At 57.1% G+C, this 18,267-nt stretch overlaps 1 protein-coding gene across 2 annotated transcripts; it reads left to right on the forward strand.

Annotated features, from left to right (window-relative positions):
* Positions 1 to 2,157: 2,157 nt before the first annotated feature.
* ABCB8 (ATP binding cassette subfamily B member 8) lies at positions 2,158 to 18,161 on the forward strand. Of its 2 annotated transcripts, XM_026479153.4 has the most exons (16): positions 2,158 to 2,358; positions 5,948 to 6,260; positions 6,623 to 6,778; positions 6,856 to 6,950; positions 7,069 to 7,174; positions 7,924 to 8,085; positions 8,189 to 8,274; positions 8,390 to 8,487; positions 8,830 to 8,935; positions 11,919 to 11,952; positions 12,180 to 12,316; positions 12,486 to 12,580; positions 12,712 to 12,845; positions 13,624 to 13,771; positions 15,282 to 15,532; positions 16,204 to 18,161. In XM_026479153.4, the coding sequence occupies exons 1-16, from the start codon at positions 2,264 to 2,266 to the stop codon at positions 16,327 to 16,329; spliced, it is 2,142 nt and encodes a 713-aa protein (XP_026334938.1). In that variant the 5' UTR covers positions 2,158 to 2,263; the 3' UTR covers positions 16,330 to 18,161. The 2 variants fall into 2 exon arrangements, with proteins under 2 accessions (XP_026334938.1, XP_026334939.1); XM_026479154.4 differs by lacking the exon at positions 5,948 to 6,260 and having other exon boundaries at positions 2,215 to 2,358.
* The last annotated feature ends 106 nt before the right edge of the window (positions 18,162 to 18,267 follow it).

The following is an 18,267-nucleotide window of genomic DNA, read 5'->3' on the forward strand; positions in this document are numbered from 1 at the left end:
ACTCACACCCCTTCCAGGGCAATCTGCGGCCTAACCTCTCAGGGCCAAGCCTCTGTGCCTGGGAGGGGTGTAAGCTGGAGAGGCGGGGACTGAAGAGCGGGCAGACCAGAGATACCTATCCTCCCCTCCTCAGACCTCGAGCGGATTTAAAGGGGAGGCCAGAGAGTAGCAGCCAAATAAACACAGCAAAAAGAAACTCCTATCAAAGGATTATAATACTACGAAACCGAGATGTTAAATCTTTGATTTCTTAAAATCTTGTCTCCCCTCCCCCTACACACACACACACACACACACACACACAGATCAAAAATCAACAGAGAAATGCTTTAAGACCAAAAGCAAAAAGAAGAAAAAGAAAAGAAAGGGCTGATTTTCTGTTTGCCTGATGGTACTAAGGGAAGAGGGGAGACTGCCCACCTTCAAGGCCAGGTTGGAGGAAACTGGAGGAGGGGGAAGGCAGTGAAGAAAGGAGAGGCAGTTATCCTGGATGTAGGAAGAGGTTTGGGGAGCTTACCGTAGAAAAGAGCCTCTTCGAAGTTCTATTATGTTTTTTTCTTTATCCCCTTAAACGTCAAAAACCCTCTCCCCCTTTCCTATCCCGTTTGGGGGGGGGCGGAGAAGCATCAGAGCTGAATGAACCAGCAGAGGGCAGCTGGGGGGCCAGGATTTGGAAGGGTAATTTGAATACCCAGGGAGATCTGGCTGAGTTGAGCTCCTTGCTGCCACTTCAACAACAAAGAGTAGCAGCTGGTTTGTTGCCATGTCCGACGTCATTCCTAAGGCCCTGAATCACCAGGTTTCCTACTGAACCCCATTCCTGAGGTGCTGACTCAGCCACCCAGGTGTCAGGGCCTCCAGAGCTCAGGCCTGAGGGCTGTTGTAGGGGACATTAGCCATGAAATAGAGGAATAAAGTGAGTCCAGAGTGTTCATTGGAGGAATGTGGAGGCAATCATGAAATTGACCACAAAATGGGAGTCCAGATATGCCTGTTTTTCTCCTTCTGTGCTGCCTTCCAGGGATAGGGCTTGCATCATTTTATCCCTGAGCAGCCGGAGGTAGAGCTATGAAAACGAGATTCACTCCTTCTGGAGGTGGCATCCTAGTGCCCAAGATGGAATCCCACATTGCAGAGGGGCTAGGAAGTTCCCATCTCTCGGAGACATCTGCCAAGGTGGGTTATGTAGGCTCTGCCTGATCTCTCTTCAACCTCACTCACCCCAATACTCAACATACTCACATTAGGACCCTTCCCATACTCCCAGCCCAACTTCAAGCTAATCTGGCACATGTTCTTACCCAGTTCCACCCCAGATTCATCAACTGACAGCCTCCCTACCACCACCCCAATTCAAGTGAATTTATTATAAAAAGGGCACTTTTCTCTGCCAGGCACTTGGAGGGGAAGAGGGTATGGATGAATAAGGCAGAGCCACTACCAGAAGGAAGTCACAGCCCTTGGGGGAGGTAGCTGTGCAAATAATTACACGGAAGAAATAAATAAGCTCTCAACAGAGGTGCAAGAGCTGTGCGGTGGGAGCCTTAGGCAAGTCACCTTGACTGCGGTGAGGAAGGCATCTATGGGGGAGAAGGACCTAGGGTCGCACCTCGATAAGCAATACAGGACCTCCACGCTAGTGGTTCTGGATAGTTAAGTAGGGGGAGTGTATCAGAATCACCAGGGTAGTTTTTTCCCAAATACACGTGGCTGCCGTGCCTGGAACTCTGACCTGCCTGGGAGAAAGGGGCGGGTGACAAGGAACATGCAGACGTTTTGGGGAAAAAAAAAATTCCCCAGATCATTTTTGTCCCTTCCTCCCCTAGGACAAGCACTCTACACTCCTTGGAGGCGCCGGGACATCTGGAGTCTGCCGGCAGCACCCATAGGAAAACAGCCCCGAGGTCAGCGGCGGGTGCGTTACTATGGATACCCCGCGGTGGTGAGACGCACTAGACACACACTCGTAATGTCACCCAAAGCTGACCCCGGCAGTGGGCTAAAGGCCAGGCCCCACCTGCTCGGCCCCGCCCATGCCTGGGGGCGGGCGGGAAGGCGGCTGTCTCCAATCACAGTTCCGGAAGGAGAAGGACCGAAAAGGCTTTCTCCAATCACAGACTTCGAGGAGATTGATGCGTCTTCCCACCAATCGTCGCCGAGGCGCGAGGGGGTTGTCGGGATGGGGGCCGGAGCCAACATGGAGCCCTCAATGGGATGAGGGTGAAGCTACAGTTGCCGGCTGCTCCTGTAGTCACGTCCCATCATGTTGGTGCATTTATTTCGGGTCGGAATTCGGGGCGGCCCTGTCCCAGGCAGGCTGCTACCACCCCTCTGCTTCCAGACATTCTCGGCCGTCAGGTAAAAAGTGACAAAACTACTGGGAGCGCGGGCCGTTGACCGTCTAGCCGTGCGTGGGGCCCGCTGGGAGATGGAGTCCTGGGCTCGCGCGAGGCCTGCCGGAAGTTGTAGGCCGGCCCGGGGCGGGGGTGGTGGTGGTGGAATGTCACCCCCTCAGGGCTTGGCCTCAATTATTTATAGCGACGACCCAGGTGCCAGCAGGAGACTCGGTCCGGCTGTATCCGTGTGTGGGCTGGACGCTCTAGGTCGGTGACCACACCGGTTCCGTACTTCCCACCAGAGGGCGCCATGCTGCACAGGTGTAGAGCCTTGGGGTTGCCGCCGTTTCTGCCCCTTTCCTGTCCTCGTTCTTGGAATTGGTCTGGCAATTTGGACAAAAATTATTAGTGTCCAGAGACATTTAGTATTGGTGTTGCTCCCGAGATTCAAAATGAGCTAAACATAAATGGTTCCTAGATCTGGATACTTTCAGCAGAGATAAAGTCAATCTAGAAACGCGTACATGCGTGTTCTTGTGTGTTCACTCTACACATGTTGGTTAAAAGAGAGAGAGACGCAGGTAGGAAACGAATATGGACCCTGAAACTGCGACTCCAGTGTAAATGCTTTATGAGAAAGGAATCACTGGTTCCTTTCTCATTCTGGAGTGAATAACCTGTGGGCCAGCCAGGCAGTGGACTGGCAGTGGCGGGTGGGTGTGAACTTGTGTCATTTGGAAAGCCAATCTGATTGAAAAAGGGCAAGAGCTGGGCCAAGCTGGAGCTGGAAGTACTGTTGCTGGGAAGTAATCCTCCAGTTCTTGGCAGTGACTAAGCCCTGCTTAGAGTCTTAGTTTTGAGAAGATGAGAGAAGCTGGAAAGTAGCCACGGTGAATTATTAAAAAGTTTGAAAACAGTCCTTAGGAAAAGAGGAAGGTTGTTGATATCATTACTGGAGAGAAACTCAGGGGAAGACATCAAATAGTATCCAAGTATTTGTGTGTTCACAAGTGCAGTGTCTTTCAAACGTGCAAGTCACAAGAGATCATAAAATGAATTTAGTGGGTCAGGATCATTTAGAAACGAATATAATAGGGAGCACCTATAGAGCATGTGACTCTTGATCTTGGGGTCGTGAGTTCAAGCCCCAGGTCGGGTGTGGAGCCTACCTTTAAAAAAAAAGTAACTATAATAGAATACATGTGTAACAAATTAGGGGAAGTATTGTTCTGTGGAACGTTTCAATTTTGTGTGACATGTCTATTGTACTGGGGGGCAGTACACAGCATATCTCTTATTGTTGGCCTCAGTAAGTCTAAAACTTTGCAAACAGTGCAGTAGCAGTTCAGGTCAGATTTTTCTCTTCTGTATTTCTAATAAGGGCATGCACTCAACAAACGTATGCATTTGCTGAACATCTCTTACGTACAAGAGCTCTGCTAAGTGCTGGGGATGCAATGTGAATAAGATAGAGCTTCCTGCCTCAAGGAATATAAAGTCTATTGGGGAAATTGGAAGCAGGGTGAGCTTCTCTGTCTAAAATTTAAGATAGATATAATGTACACAGTGGAAAACAAGACATAAAAACCAGGCGTCTGGAATGGGGTGGAAGGAACCATAACACAGAGGTGGCAAGAAGCCACCCAGGCAGACCCCCCTGAAACAAGGGAAGGATGAAGTAGAGATGCAGTTAGGAGCATCTAAGAATACGATAGACTATCAGAGTAAAGGAAAAACCTCAATATACTCATTTCTTAAAAGCCCCTCCCCATCAATAACATTTGAATCTTTTTTTTTCCCAAAGGGAGTATTTTTTCTTAAGATTTATTTATTTGAGAGAGAGCAGGTGCACTTTTACATGAGTTGGGGGAGGGGCAAAGGGAGAATGGGAGAGAGAATCCTCAAGCCGACTCCCCACTGAGCGCAGAGCCCAACTTGGGGCTAGATCCCAGGACCCTGAGATCATGACCTGAGCCAAAACCAGGAGTCAGCCTCTTAACTGACTGAGCCACCAGTGCCCCAACCTCATTTGAGTCTTTGAGCATCCTACCACATACTCTTGGCCAGATAACTTCTGCTTCTAACAAGCTCCCTGTAGCCCATCTTGCCCCTCTCCAGCCTTCTCCTTTTTGCTATAATCTTTAAGTAAATTTGATTATGTCATACCCCAGCCTAACCCCCCCCCACATGGTCCCCATTGCCCTCTAAAGTCCGGGTGTTCTGAAAGGACAGTGATGCCTGCCCTGCCCCACACCGCCTCATGCCTCCTCTCCCTTGTATGCCAGGCTTCAGCTCCTCTGTTCCTGACATTTTCCATTCTTTCCTACCCGCAGCTGTTCCGAACTCGCTTCCTGCTGCCTAGAGCTCTCCCCTACTCTATCTCCACACATCCCGCCCTGCACTGCCTTCACTTGGCCAGCTCCTTCCCATTCACCCTCAGTCTCATCAGGAAGGCCCTTCCTGACTCCCACAGACAAGAGGAGTGCCTGCTCTGTGCTCCCCGAGGGCCTGCTGTGCCCCTTTCCACACTCAGCAAGCTTTGTCATTAGCTGCTTGTCCTCCCCACTAAAATCTCACCTCCATGGGGGTAGTTACTTCTGTCCGCTTACCTCTGTTCCCAGTGCCTCGCATCAGAGCACTAGCATACAGTAGGCACTCAACCCGACATTGCTATGGATCCATATGGAAACCATAGAACACAGAAGGTGATTTTGGCCTACCTGAGGTGCCAAGATCTATTATTTGGATTTTTATTCCTTTTTTCTCCTTCAGCTGATAGGGAATATGTCACCATTTCCCCCCATACGTTGTCACATACGCCCTCAAGGCCTGGGAGGAGCCAGGGCGAGCGGGTGCAATGAGCACTGACTGGCAGGCAGGAGACTTGGGGCCGGTGCAGGCTCTGCCACGCACAGCCTTGGGCACCGCACACCGGGCGGAGTAGAACAAGCCTGGATTCTGGAATCACACAGCAGGGTTCTCCTCTTATCCCAGTTCTGCTGCTGGGGGACAAATTATTGCAGCTCTCTCAGCCCCCATGACATTTTCTTTTATCAAGTGAGAGTAAGGGCACCTCCGTCCCAGAGAATGGAAGATCACACGCAGCGGGTCATCGACTGGGGAGGTGGGGGCCGCACCTGCTGGGCTCGCCGCTGCAAGCGAGCCCGGCGCCAGGCACCAGGGAGGCGCTGTCCCTCTCTTGCCTCTCCAAGCCAGATTCCCTCGGGGCTTCTGTGTCCTCGTCTGCAAAAGGAGCACCTGTAGACTAGCTGCCATCCCAAGCGATGTCCTGCGATCAGAAAGAGCACGGGTTGGAGATGGTCACTGACCAGAGGCGCCCGTGGAGGCTGAGAAGGCCGCGCTGTGTGAGGGCACAGGGAGAACACCTCTCTGACTTGTTTACGGGCTGCCGTCTCAGTCCTCCGCTACTTGGCCGGTGTGCGTTCCTCTCAGAAACTGAAGCTGCTAAAGAACAGCCTGGGAAAGACAGCGCAGGACCCTATGGCAGAGGAAGTGCTGTCCAGAGGGCTCCGCCCGGAGCTGGGCTGCTTTGTCGTTCCTTTGAGGGACAGTCCGGGCCTCGAGACGTCGATGCCATTCTCTCCCTGCAGGTCCTCTCATGGCCGCCACAGCGCCTATCTCCTCAGGGCCGTGGCCCAGCTGAGGTCCCAGCTACGGGCCCACCTCCTTCGAGCACCTCCAGCTCCCAGCCAGAGACGCTCTGCCTGGCGCTGGGTTGGGGGAGTCCTTCTGGGCCCTGTGGTGTTGAGTAAGTGCCCCCGCCTCGGCCTCGTGGCACTGTGTGAGGCAGAAGAGGCCCCTCCCGCCTGCTCCAGACCTTATGTCGGGGAGTCCCGCTTTAACTGGAAGCTCTTCTGGCAGTTTCTGCGCCCCCACCTGCTCGTCCTGGGGACAGCCATCGTGGTGAGATGCCCCTCTCCGTTCCCCCACATCAGGGACAGGGAAGGAGCCAGTCAGGTTTGCGAGCTGCATGGGGACAGCTTGCCTGCCTCACCAAGTCTCAGAATAGACTTCAGGAAGCAGCAAGGGCTGGCTGGCTTGGGGACTGGAAGCCAAGGGATACCAGGAGATCCTGCACAGAGCAGCTGGGTGTGCAGGGTACAGGGGTCCCCAGGGGCTGGCAGCCTGGACTTTAACTCAACTGTCTCAAAGAAGCACAGAAGTAGCCAAAGCATGAGCAGCTGCAGGGGAGGGAGGGCCAAGGTCAAGGCTAGGGATGGGGAAGAAGATGGCCCCTTCTAAATGTCTGCCCCCCCCCCCGCAAGCTGGCACTGGGTGCGGCACTGGTGAATGTGCAGATCCCCCTGCTTCTGGGGCAGCTGGTGGAGATCGTGGCCAAGTACACAAGGGACCACGTGGGGAGCTTCCTGACCGAGTCCCGGAATCTCAGCACCTACCTGCTCATCCTCTATGGCGTTCAGGTACGGCAGGAGGGAGGGCCTGGGGGCACCCAGAGGAGCCACCCAGGCGCCCCTGAGTGCCCCGGCCTCTCTCCCAGGGGCTGTTGACCTTCGGGTACCTGGTGCTGCTGTCCCGCATCGGCGAGCGCATGGCCGTGGACATGAGGAGGGCCCTTTTCAGCAACCTGCTCCGGTACTGCCGGCCACAGGGTGTGGGTGCGGGTGACTGGTGGCCCGGCGGTGGGGCGGCTCATCCTCAACTCATGTCTCCCTCTTTTCCCTGACCGCCTGTGCCCTTGACCTACCATCAGACAAGATATTGCTTTCTTTGATGCTAAAAAGACAGGGCAGCTGGTGAGCCGGTTGACAACTGATGTGCAGGAGTTTAAATCATCTTTCAAACTTGTCATCTCCCAGGTCAGTTCCCCAGGTCCCCCTGTGTGTACACACACACACACACACACACACCCCTAATGTAGACACACCAGGCCAGCCCCACCCCGCCTTGCTTTGGGCCCTGAGCCTACGCTCACAAGTGAGAAGCCTGCCGTCTGGAATGGGGAAGTTCACGGAAGGGAGGTGCCGTGGCATCGTCCAAGGTCAGGACAGGCTGTTTCTCTCCTGTTCTGAAATTCTACCTCCCTGGAAAACCTTCCCAAGGACTCAGACAAGAGCCTTTCCTGGACCAGCTTGCCAAGAGCAAATTCACCCTGGCCTGCCTTACCCCCAGAATGCCTGGCATGCTGACAAGGGTTAAGGAGAATGAGTGAAGGCTTTTTAGTGTATCACTGACGTCCCATCCTCATCCACTCCCACTATCACCATGCCTCCTGGGTAATGCCAGACACTGGCCCATAGCGGTTCCTGGGCGACATCCCTACTCGATTCTTTTTGTTCAGTTTCTTGAGCAAAAAGCAAAGCCAACTGGGATTTGTTTAGAGGAAGGATGCTGTGGTCCATAGACATTCTCACCCAGCCCTTTCATGCATGCTAGTAGAGAAGGGGTTCCATTTTATGACTGGGTGGACTGCCATTTGGCCTCCCAGGGCTCGGACCTATGGCCTTGGCCTTATGAGGGCAACGCTGTAGCCAGCAGACCCTTGGTGCAGTCCCCCCTGTCATGGTGCTATTGCCAAACGGCCTTCCTGCCTTCCTTCTCTCCCCAGGGGCTGCGAAGCTGCACCCAGGTGGCTGGCTGCCTGGTGTCCCTGTCCCTGCTGTCCCCCCGCCTCACGCTGCTGCTGATGGTGGCCACACCGACCCTCATGGGAGTTGGCACCCTGATGGGCTCAGCTCTCCGAAAATTGTCTCGCCAGTGTCAGGAGCAGGTACTGGCATTCTTGCCCATCCTCCTCACCTGCCCCGTTTCTCTCTGCCCTGCCATCCCTCCCCGGCTCCAACCTCGCTGTCTACTTCCCGGACTCCTTGCAGGTTGCCAGGGCAACGGGCGTAGCGGATGAGGCCCTGGGCAATGTTCGGACTGTGCGGGCATTCGCCATGGAGCACCGGGAAGAGGAGTGAGTCCCAGACGGGGAAGAACGTGAAGCAGGGAGGACTCCCCGAACGCACCCCACCAGCCCTGCACCCCACCCTGGCTGCTTCCTGACGGCTGGGCTTGGCGTCTCTCCCCAGACGCTACGGAGCGGAGCTGGAGGAGTCCCGCTGTAAGGCAGAGGAGCTGGGCCGAGGCATCGCCTTGTTCCAAGGGCTTTCCAACATCGCCTTCAACTGTGAGTGAGCAAGTCCCCACCCGGGGCGTGGGAGCACCCGGGCATGGCTGGGTATGAGCGTGGAGCAGGGAAGGACAGTTCCAGCAAGGCGGACAAGGGGCAGCTGTCCATGTGCTTCATGTCCTTCAGATGTCTGTCCAGTGCCAGCTGCCCAAGCGTCCCCTCCCCCCCACTCCTTTCCAAATGAAGAAACAAAGGCAGACACCATTGAAGTGACTTGGTGACATTTCAGCCTGTCCGAGGCACAGCAGGGATTGGAACTGGGGTCTAACACCTGGGCTGGGCTCTGTCCTCGGCTCCTAGTTGCTTCCTTACTAACTACCTGGCCCTTTCCCCGTGCAGGCATGGTCTTGGGCACCCTGTTTATTGGGGGCTCCCTCGTGGCTGGACAGCAGCTGACAGGGGGAGACCTCATGTCCTTCCTGGTGGCCTCCCAGACGGTGCAGAGGTGAGTGTGAGGCTCTTCCCATCCTGAAGGAGCCCTACTGGGTCACCGGACAGGGGGTGGCAGCCTGCTCTGGGGACCGCTCCCCAGCCCCTGGCAGCCCAGTTTCCTCAGGGAAGCAGGGGCCGAGGAGAGGGCCGCCTCCAGCCTCCTGCACCGGCCAGATGCTCGGGAATGGGGCTGTCCTCTTCCGCTGCCTGAACAGCTCAGAAATGCCTGTGATAGCTTTTTAAAAAATTGGTAATTGTGGTAGAATACGCATAACGTAAAATGTACCCTCTTGACCAGTTTTCAGCTTGGACTTAAGGAGCGTTCTGCACGTGTCGCGCTGTGGTGCCGCCATCGGTCACCAGCACTCCTTTATCCTGCAGACATGAAGTTCTGTGCCTATTAACCACTAAGGCCCCTGACAGCCTCTGGCTCTGTCCGCTTCGCATCCCTCCCGTAAGTGCAATCGCACAGTGGCTGTCATGTGCCGGGCCTGTTTCACTCGGTGTCACGTCTCCCAGGTGCGTCCTTGGCACAGCCGTGGCAGGATTTCCTTGCTTGTTAAGGCTGAGTAGGATCCAATGTGTGGGTAGACCGTCTTTGACTTGCTCTTTAAGAGCTCACCTGCTGTCCTCTGCCTGACCTTCCCAGGGACAAGAAGCTCACCCCCTCTCCTGGCCTGCCCACCCTGGAGCTCAGTGTGTTCACGACTCTGAGGTCTGCCTGCTCCACTGGGCCTGTCTGCCCAGAGCTCTCGGCTCCCTTTGCACAAGACCCCCACAGCCTCCCCTTTCTCTTCTGAGCTAAACATGAGCAGCTCCTGCTGTCATTTCTCATCCCTTTGTCTCCCCCCACACGCTGTGTATATAAAAGTATGTAAAACATAAATAGATATTACGATAAATAATTGAAGAGCAAATATGCTATAATAAATCACTGAAGAGTAGAGACCAGCATTACAGTCAACCACGTCAAAAAAATACAGTATCACCACAGACAGCCCTCCGTGCCCCTTCCCCATGGTGTCTGATTCTCACGGCACGCGTGGCCGGACTATGCATCGTGTCTTACCGCCCGTTTCCTACAGCATCCCTCACCGTCAGCCTCATCATTGTCCCAGGTAGAGTGGAGCCGATCCCAAGACTCCCACCTTCGGCCCCACTTAGGTCCTCCAGTGCTCCCTAATATGAGCCCATTCAAATCTTCTCTGAAGTTCAGACCCCAGGTGGCCTCATTCCTCCTCCAGCCTGGGAGCTAGGAAGCTCTTAGCTGTTGTAGAGACAGGACTTGGCACCGACCCCAGGCTGAGCCCTGGCCTCTTGCTCTGGTCCCGAGGACCCTGATGAACCCCACTGGTTCTATTCATATAGTCACCACATGGCTCTCCACGGACAGTGGTGGGAAAGTCTCCCTTTCCCTACCTCCCAAGCCTGGCCCTCCTCCCTTAGGCCTGCTTTCCCCTGGGCCCCCAGGTCCCCCCTATGGCCTGAGTTCAGACCCTTTCCTTTCCTCCCCACTGCACTACCTCGCCAGTTAGAGCTTTGTTACAAACAGGAAAACCTGGGGAGTCCGTCCGTACTACCTCTCTCTCGGACGGCTAGAGGGAGCTGCTCCCACAGCCACAGGCCTTAGGCCCCTCCCGCTGGGGGCCCGTCACCACATGGACGTTCTTCACCATCCACTTTAGAGGAATTAGGTCTATTTTATTAAGGAGGCTGGTGTATTTCCTCCTGGGGTCCAGCAGGGGAAGGGCCTGTAGACCCCATTCTAGGTGTTCTTTTTGTGGCATGGGGTCTCTGGAGGAGATGGGGAGGCATCCAGAAGGACCCCAGTCAGGGTCAGGCCTCCTGGTCTGTATCCTGGTCTAGACCCCACTTGGAATGCCCCCCCCCCCAGGCCTCTTGGGAGAGCCAAGGCCTGCCTTCTGAGCCATCTCTGAGAGCAAGGGCATCACACACCAACGAGTCATGGGCATCTGGTTCTTGGTTGCTGCTGGGCACTGCTGCCAGGTCCTAATGGCTTCCAGATCTCTTGTGGAGGGTGTTCTCCCTTCTCCTCCATGGATAGCTTGCTGTCCTGCTCTTCCTTGCTCGGTGCCTCTCCACTCACGTTGGCAAATGCCGCTAGCTCTCCACCTTCCAGAACCACTTCCTTGCAGGCTCCTCCCCCTCCTCACCCCTGGTGCTGGAAGAAGTGACTCTCCTCTTCAAAAGAGTCAGTCTTTCCTCTTCGAGAAGGGCCTGCTTGCACACTCACAGACATGCGCACCGTCGCGGGCCGGCCGGCCCAGTCAGGGGCTGGTGACTGAGAAGCATGACTCACCTTCCAGCAGCCACAGCCCCGCAGGGCAGAGGCGACCTCTGTCTAGACTGAGACACAATCACGCCATGCCTTACACAGGGCAAGGCCACACTAAAGTGTCTCTGTGGAGTTTTGTCTTGAGGTCCCCCCACCCCACCCACGGTCCAGTGGCTTTTTCTTCCTGTGAAAGGATTAACACCCGTTTTTCCACCTTAATTAGCATTTGCTCCCCCAGGAGTCCATCGCGCTAGATCTGACCTGGCCTTGTGGCGTTGGCGGCCTCCCTCGTGTTCCGGGAGCCAGCCTTCACGCTGCAGGTGGCCTGCTGGGCGGCTCGGAGTCCAGCCCCTCTGAGCCCTGTGCCCGCTTTCCTCAGCTGTCTCCCTGGAGCCCCGGGCCTGAGGCCTCTGACAGTTGTCAGCCTCATCTGGCCGAGGAGAGAACAGGGAGATACCGTGGCTCCAAGGAGAAGCGACTTGCCAGCAAGCCGTCCAGTGTTGCTGGATCACAGGGCTGCCGCCATCCCAGATTGCGGGAGTGTTCTCGGTGTTCGCCTTCAGGCTGCCTGTTTCCCAGCCTCAGCCAGCATGGCCCCCGCCCCCGCCAAGTGCAGCTGAGACCCATACCCTCCCCTCTGGTGCCAGTCTTCTCTTGGGCTCTTGTCCCCACTTCTTTAACCTTTCTCTTCTCCTCACAGGTCCATGGCCAACCTCTCTGTCCTGTTTGGCCAGGTGAGTGGCAGTCAGGGGGATGGGCCCCAGGGTGTGGACATAGGATCTGGGCTGGAGTCGTGGCAGCAGTGTCAACCTGTGTGCTGCAGGAACCAGGTGTCAGATGGAGGGGACACCCCGAGCCCCTCCCCTACCTGCGCGTGAGAGTCCAGGAGAGGGTGCTGCGCTGTCGGCCTTTCCCTCAGTCCCCAGCCCTCCCTCACCACCGACTTTAACCCCCTCCCCAGGTGGTGCGGGGGCTCAGCGCGGGGGCCCGGGTCTTTGAGTACATGACTCTGAGCCCATGCATCCCGCTGTCTGGGGGCTGCTGTGTCCCCCGAGAGCACCTGCGTGGGGCCATCACGTTCCACAACGTCTACTTCAGGTCAGCATCAGCGAGCGGGGGCGGGGGTCGTTCCCTTTGGGCTGAGGGACCTATGGGTCAATGTCTCCCTGTAATCAAGCCGCCCTCAGGGTCCCGTGAGACTTGAGGAGGGACCAGGGCAGTCAGGGGCCGGGAATCTGGTCTGACTGAGGGTCTCTCTTGGCTCCAGTTACCCCTGCCGCCCCGGCTTCCAGGTGCTCCAGGACTTCACTCTCACCCTCCCCCCTGGCAAGATCGTGGCCCTCGTGGGCCAGTCTGGTGGAGGTGAGAGGAACACACCACCCTCCCATCCTATGACTTATGGAGGGGGAGGAGGGGTCCCCCTTTCCTGGCATAATGTCCAGAAACCATGCCACCTCCCTAACCACCCCATCTCCCCAACCCCGATTCCCCAGGAAAGACAACCGTGGCTTCCCTGCTTGAGCGCTTCTATGACCCCACGGCAGGGGTAGTAACGCTGGATGGAAGGGACCTGCGTACCCTCGACCCCTCCTGGCTCCGGGGCCAGGTCATCGGCTTCATCAGCCAGGTGGGGGGAGGAGAGGCTTACCTCTCTGCACAGGCTCACCTAGGACGTGTGTCTTTAACTTCCCAGACCCTCTCCCCTCCTTCCCACCCCCATCACCCCCTGTTCTCTTTGGCAGGGCGGGGATGGGAGGGCTCTGGCCTTCTTCACTGGTCCCCCAGTGGTCAGGGGATCTGAGGCTTCCCCGTGCCAGCCCACTGCAGCTCTGCCCTCGTCCCCAGGGCAGGAACTCTACTCCTTAACTAAAGCCATCCAAGCAGGTGGGGTGGGATGCTGTTTGAGGATCCCTGGGTTCTCTGACAAACCTGTGGTGTCCAGAAGGTCCAAAGGCCCCCGCCCCTGTACTAGGCAAGGCCCCACGGCCCCACCCTGAAGCCCTCAGTCCTGCTCCTTTCCTTCTGTTTGAGGTGGTGCCGCCCAGCAGGGGTCTGCCTTCCCCCTCTGAGTGGGTAAAGAGGGCACCCTTACCTCTTCCCGCTGCAGGAGAAAGCCAGAATGCAGACCCCCTCTCTCCCCATCTCCAGAGAGGAGGGGCTTTGCCAGGCCAGCTGGCCCGGCTCCCGGCCCCCTTCCCATCCCACTCCTGAGGGACCCTGTGCCCTGCGGGAGCTCAGCCTCTCCCCACTTCGATAGATCTCTGTTCTTATTTGACTTATAACTGGACTGCCCCTACTTGCCCTCCAAGGGGGCAGTTCTGGTGTAGCCAAAATGGCCTTTCCCGATGCACCCCTCTGGGGTTTGGGGCAAAGTCAGAATGTTCCATGTGGAGCCCCACCCGCAGGAGCCAGTCCTGTTTGGAACAACAATCATGGAGAACATCCGCTTTGGGAAGCTGGGTGCCACGGATGAAGAGGTTTATGCTGCTGCCCGGGAGGCCAACGCCCACGAGTTCATCACCAGCTTCCCGGAGGGTTACAACACCGTTGTCGGTGAGTCCCAGGGACGGCGTCCTGTTCGGCTCTGCAGGGCCCACGGTGTGAGAGTCTGGGGGCAAGAGCAGAGGCCAGGCATCAGGGAAGACCAGACCCGCGGCCTAGGCGGGCAGACAGGGCTCCATGGTTTAGCCGCACACAGGCTGCAGAGACGGGATGCCACAGGGCGTGCAGGTACCGGACCCAGCCAGGGACACAGGGACCCATGGTGTTGGGACTCTTCGGAGCTTACCAGGGGTCCCCAATCCTAAGACCCGACCAGGACACTGGGGTTATATCGCCTCGAAATTCCTTGTGCTTCTGGCTCCCATGTCATTCCTGCCTTTTATTCCTTAATTTGAAATGTTTCCATCTGGTTACCCACGGGGATTTCTTTTTTCTTTTAAGATTTTATTTATTTATTTGACAGAGAGAGAGAGACAGCCAGTGAGAGAGGGAACACAAGCAGGGGGAGTGGGAGAGGAAGAAGCAGGCTCCCAGCAGAGGAGCCCAATGTGGGGCTCGATCCCAGGACTCTGGGATCACGCCCTGAGCCGAAGGCAGATGCTTAATGACTGAGCCACCCAGGCGCCCCACCTACGGGGATTGATGTGACTGAACGGGTCTCCCTTCTGACTTACCCAGAAAAGGGCTTAGGTGGTTCTGGAACATTGAAATCTCACAGCCTCACACTAGAATATCCACTTCGTGGCTTGCAGCTTTGTGCATTCATCTCAGGGGTCTTTTTCAACCTTTGGGGCCAGGTTTTTCATCCAGAGTCTTGGCTCTGTTATAGAATGTTCCAGCACATCTCAAGGTGTGGGAATAACTGGGGTTTTCAGCTCTTCTTGAAACTTAGGCCTCAGTCTAGCTGAGCTTCAGCCCTGCCAAGTGGCACCCCCTCCCCGCCCCATCTTTAGCCGTCATTCATGTTCTGTTGCTGACCAGCCGATTCTGCTCACTGCTGACTCCACACTACCCTGAGGAGAGGAGCTGTCCCCACACCTCTCTTGAGCAGCACCTTCCTTGTACCTCTGACCCCAGCACACTCCCAGGCCCAACTGCGGCTTCAGTCTGCCCTCACTGGTCTCTGACCACTGTCACCGTGGTGCTCTTTTTAGCTCCCAGGCTGCCACCTCTGCTGTTTTCTGTGGACATTGTAGACCCCAAGGGTGGTCTTCCCAGAATGCCCTGTGGCCAGCCGTCACCACACTCCAGGGCCCACATCCGGGTCCTGGACATCCCCCCAGCAGCAGAGACCCAGCAGGCCAGAGTAGGGCAGGCCCTGGCTGGCTCGGAGACCCTGCCCTGGTGTGGGAGGGTCTGACCTTATGTACCTGCTCTCTGGTGTGAGTGCATTCGTGCATTTGCACAGGGTTATGGGATGGGGATGCTGACGAATCAGAGGCAGGACAAATGTGCACAGTGCTGGGGGGATGCCCGGGGGGCCAGATGGGAAGTTCCGGGCAGCCCCAGCTCCCCTTTGTGAAGATCGCTTCAGGCCCCTGCTCTGGGCCCTTCCCCGCAGGTGAGCGGGGCGCAACCCTGTCTGGCGGGCAGAAGCAGCGCCTAGCCATCGCTCGCGCCCTCATCAAGCAGCCCGCGGTCCTGATCCTGGATGAGGCGACCAGCGCACTGGACTCGGAGTCCGAGCGGGTGGTGCAGGAGGCCCTGGACCGTGCCAGCGCCGGCCGCACGGTGCTCGTCATCGCCCACCGGCTCAGCACCGTGCGTGGGGCCCACCACATCGTCGTCATGGCCCACGGCCGAGTCTGCGAGGTCAGCTGGGGGCCGGGCCGCGGCTCGGTGGGTTGGGACAGCTTCTGCCGTGGACAGAGTGGAAAGCGTGGCTCAGCTGCGCCGCAGGAGGGGGAGGGTCTGGCCTGGCCCTGGGGGCCCGGGGAAGCAGCACCCTGTGTGGATTCAGGAGCTCCTGCCCTGGCCTGTCAGGGCCCGTTTCTTCCTCTGTCCCAGGGGGTAGTGGAGCTATATCATGGCTCCTGGACCAAAGGGAAAGGACTCAGAGAAGTGTGGAGTGCTGAGCAGGAGGGCCTAGAGGCTGGGGTGCAGAAGAGACCGCGCCAGGGACCCGACCGGGGGCCGGCCAGGAGCAGCTCTCCAGAGGCTGCGTCTGCGGCAAGGCCGGGACGCTGCACGGGGCCTGGCTCCCAGCTCCCAGCTGCTCATTCAAGTGAAAGCTGAAGTCTTTGGGTTCTGTAAGGGAGGAAGGATTCAGATGCTCTTCCAAAATCTGGCTAAGCAGAGACGTGGCATTAGCAAATACAGACGTGCCAGTGGCAGTCAGCAGCCAACCGAGCTTTGGGTTCATGGTGTCCCCAGAAGGGACACTGGCTTAGGAGACAGTGAGCCAAATGGCTGATAAGAAGCCAGCCCCCCTACAACTCTGAACTGGGTTGGGGTGATCACTTGCCCCTCCTTCCTCTCTCCAGGTGGGGACCCATGAAGAGCTCCTGAAGAAGGGAGGGCTGTACGCAGAGCTCATCCGGAGACAGGCCCTGGATGCCCCATCTCCAGAGATGCCCAGGGGCCCCAGGAACCGCCACCCCAAGTCCTGAAAGCAGCTGTCTGAGGTCTGGTCGCTGCTGAGCATTGGTGCGCAGGGCCGAGGCTCAGCTCCGGAACCTTCCAGGGACCAAGCACCCAGGACGGCCAGTGTGCCGGAGTGCAGACTGCCGCTGCTCACCTGCTCACGATGATTCCTGGGCCTCGAGCTGGAGTGGGGGAGGTGGGGACTGCTCCCATCCACTCCCCCCTCCTGCCGCCAGGCTGCCTCCCTCCTGCCAGAGCCATAAATCACTGGGCTGCACAGAGGAGAGGCAGAGTCCCCAGACCCTGCTCTGTTCAGACCCTCCCAACCCCTCTCAGAAAACCTGCCAAGTCTCCCCTCTACCTGATAGCCTAAAGGTGTCTGGGCCCAGCTCCAGGGAATCTTTACAAATCAGGCTCAGGGAGTAGGAATGGGAATTCACACTAAGGTGGCCCACACCCATGCCAGGACCTCACCTTTCTGGACCCTGACTCCCCACTCTCCTCTTTCCCTACTGCCTCTCTGAGCCGTGGGAGAAGGAGCCCACCCCTTGGACCAGCCCCTTGAACCCACAGTCCCCATCCTGAGAACAACTTCCCTTCCTTCTCCCTACTCCATTAATAGGGTCCTTTTTCTAGATTCATCCCCACCCCCCCACACCCCCATCCAACAGAACAAGTGAGTTGGGCCACCTGCCCCTGGCCCTTGGGAAAGGGGTAGGAGGGGCAGGGCATGCCGTGGTCTATCCCACAAGGAGCTTCCAGCTTACCAGGCTGCCTTACCACCGCCCCGGCCCCATGCACCTGGACTCTGTCACCTGTGAGATTGTGGACAGCCCCTCTTCATGAGGACACCCCGCTCTGAAGGAGACGGAGGAGCCGACACACACCCCAGACTCCAGCCACACAGGTCATACAGTGCTAAGAGTCACCAAACTGCTAGGGAAAAGTGAATACATAGTCCCCAGGTGGATTTATCCTGTGGATTTATCCAAGGACAATGCCACGTTTCCGGGGCGGCCGCGATGTGTAGGACGAGCAGAGTTGGCCACGGCTAGAGGCCAGCCAGGAAGAATAGCAGTGGCTCAGGTGTGCGGAGCTGGGCTGACCGTCCCTGCAGCCTCTTCTGGGTGTGGTTTAGGACCAGATGCTGCTTTGGGGACAAAGCACCTAAAATGTCCCAGGGCCACAGCCACCCTGGTGTGATATCCTGCTTCCTTACTGATCAGAGGTGGCATGCCAGGGCAGCCACAGCCCAGGAAGCAGAGCGTGGTCTCGGGGTGGCTTGGCCGCCAAACACTCCCTAGTAAGTGCAGCCGGGAGCCGGCCTCAGCTCCCTAGCCGAGTCTGCGCTGGCCTGCCTCACCCCTCCTTCGAGGGAGAGGCAGCGGAGGGAAGCTCCTCCTCCACCACTCCAGCCCCAGCCGCCCAGAGAAAATGCTGGGTCTCTCCTGACCTCTTCGGGGGCCTCTCCAACTCCTGCCCCCCCCCCACGAGGGCAGTAGTGCGATATGTGGGAGCCTTGAGCGGGAAGGCTGTGCGGCCAGCCTCACACTCGCCGTGCAGCCCCAGCCTCCACCTCGCCTCCTGCCCCCTTCACCGCGGGTCACAAGCCTGGCAGTACTTCATTCTGAGAGGTTGTTGTGAGAGTTCAAATGGGGGCGTCTGGGGGGCACAGTCGATCGAGCATCTGACTCTTGGTTTCGACTGATCGTGATCTTGGGGTCGTGGGATCGAGCTCCGTGTTGGGGCTGCACACTCAGTGCAGAGTCTGCTTGAGATTCTCCCCCTCTGCCTCTGCCAGTCGTGCGCGTGTGTTGACCTCTCTCTCTCTCAAATAAATCTTCTTAAAAATAATAAATGGGATCTGTGGTAAAGTACTTCGAGCTCACGGTGCTACAGCCTCAGAAGCTTGTCACATCTGTACAATAAACTCATTTACTTCCTCCTTCCAAGATAACATGTTG

The sequence above is a fragment of the Ursus arctos genome, unplaced genomic scaffold (assembly GCF_023065955.2).
Source record: "Ursus arctos isolate Adak ecotype North America unplaced genomic scaffold, UrsArc2.0 scaffold_3, whole genome shotgun sequence".
Lineage (NCBI taxonomy): Eukaryota > Metazoa > Chordata > Mammalia > Carnivora > Ursidae > Ursus > Ursus arctos.

Bases quoted from the DNA above. Each gene is read 5' to 3' on its own strand.
- ABCB8 (XM_026479153.4), top strand. From the start codon at position 2,264: ATGTTGGTGCATTTATTTCGGGTCGGAATTCGGGGCGGCCCTGTCCCA. The intron at 8,936-11,918 runs GTGAGTGTGAGG...TTCTCCTCACAG, and splicing joins GCCTCCCAGACGGTGCAGAG to GTCCATGGCCAACCTCTCTG. The intron at 13,772-15,281 runs GTGAGTCCCAGG...CCTTCCCCGCAG, and splicing joins GGGTTACAACACCGTTGTCG to GTGAGCGGGGCGCAACCCTG.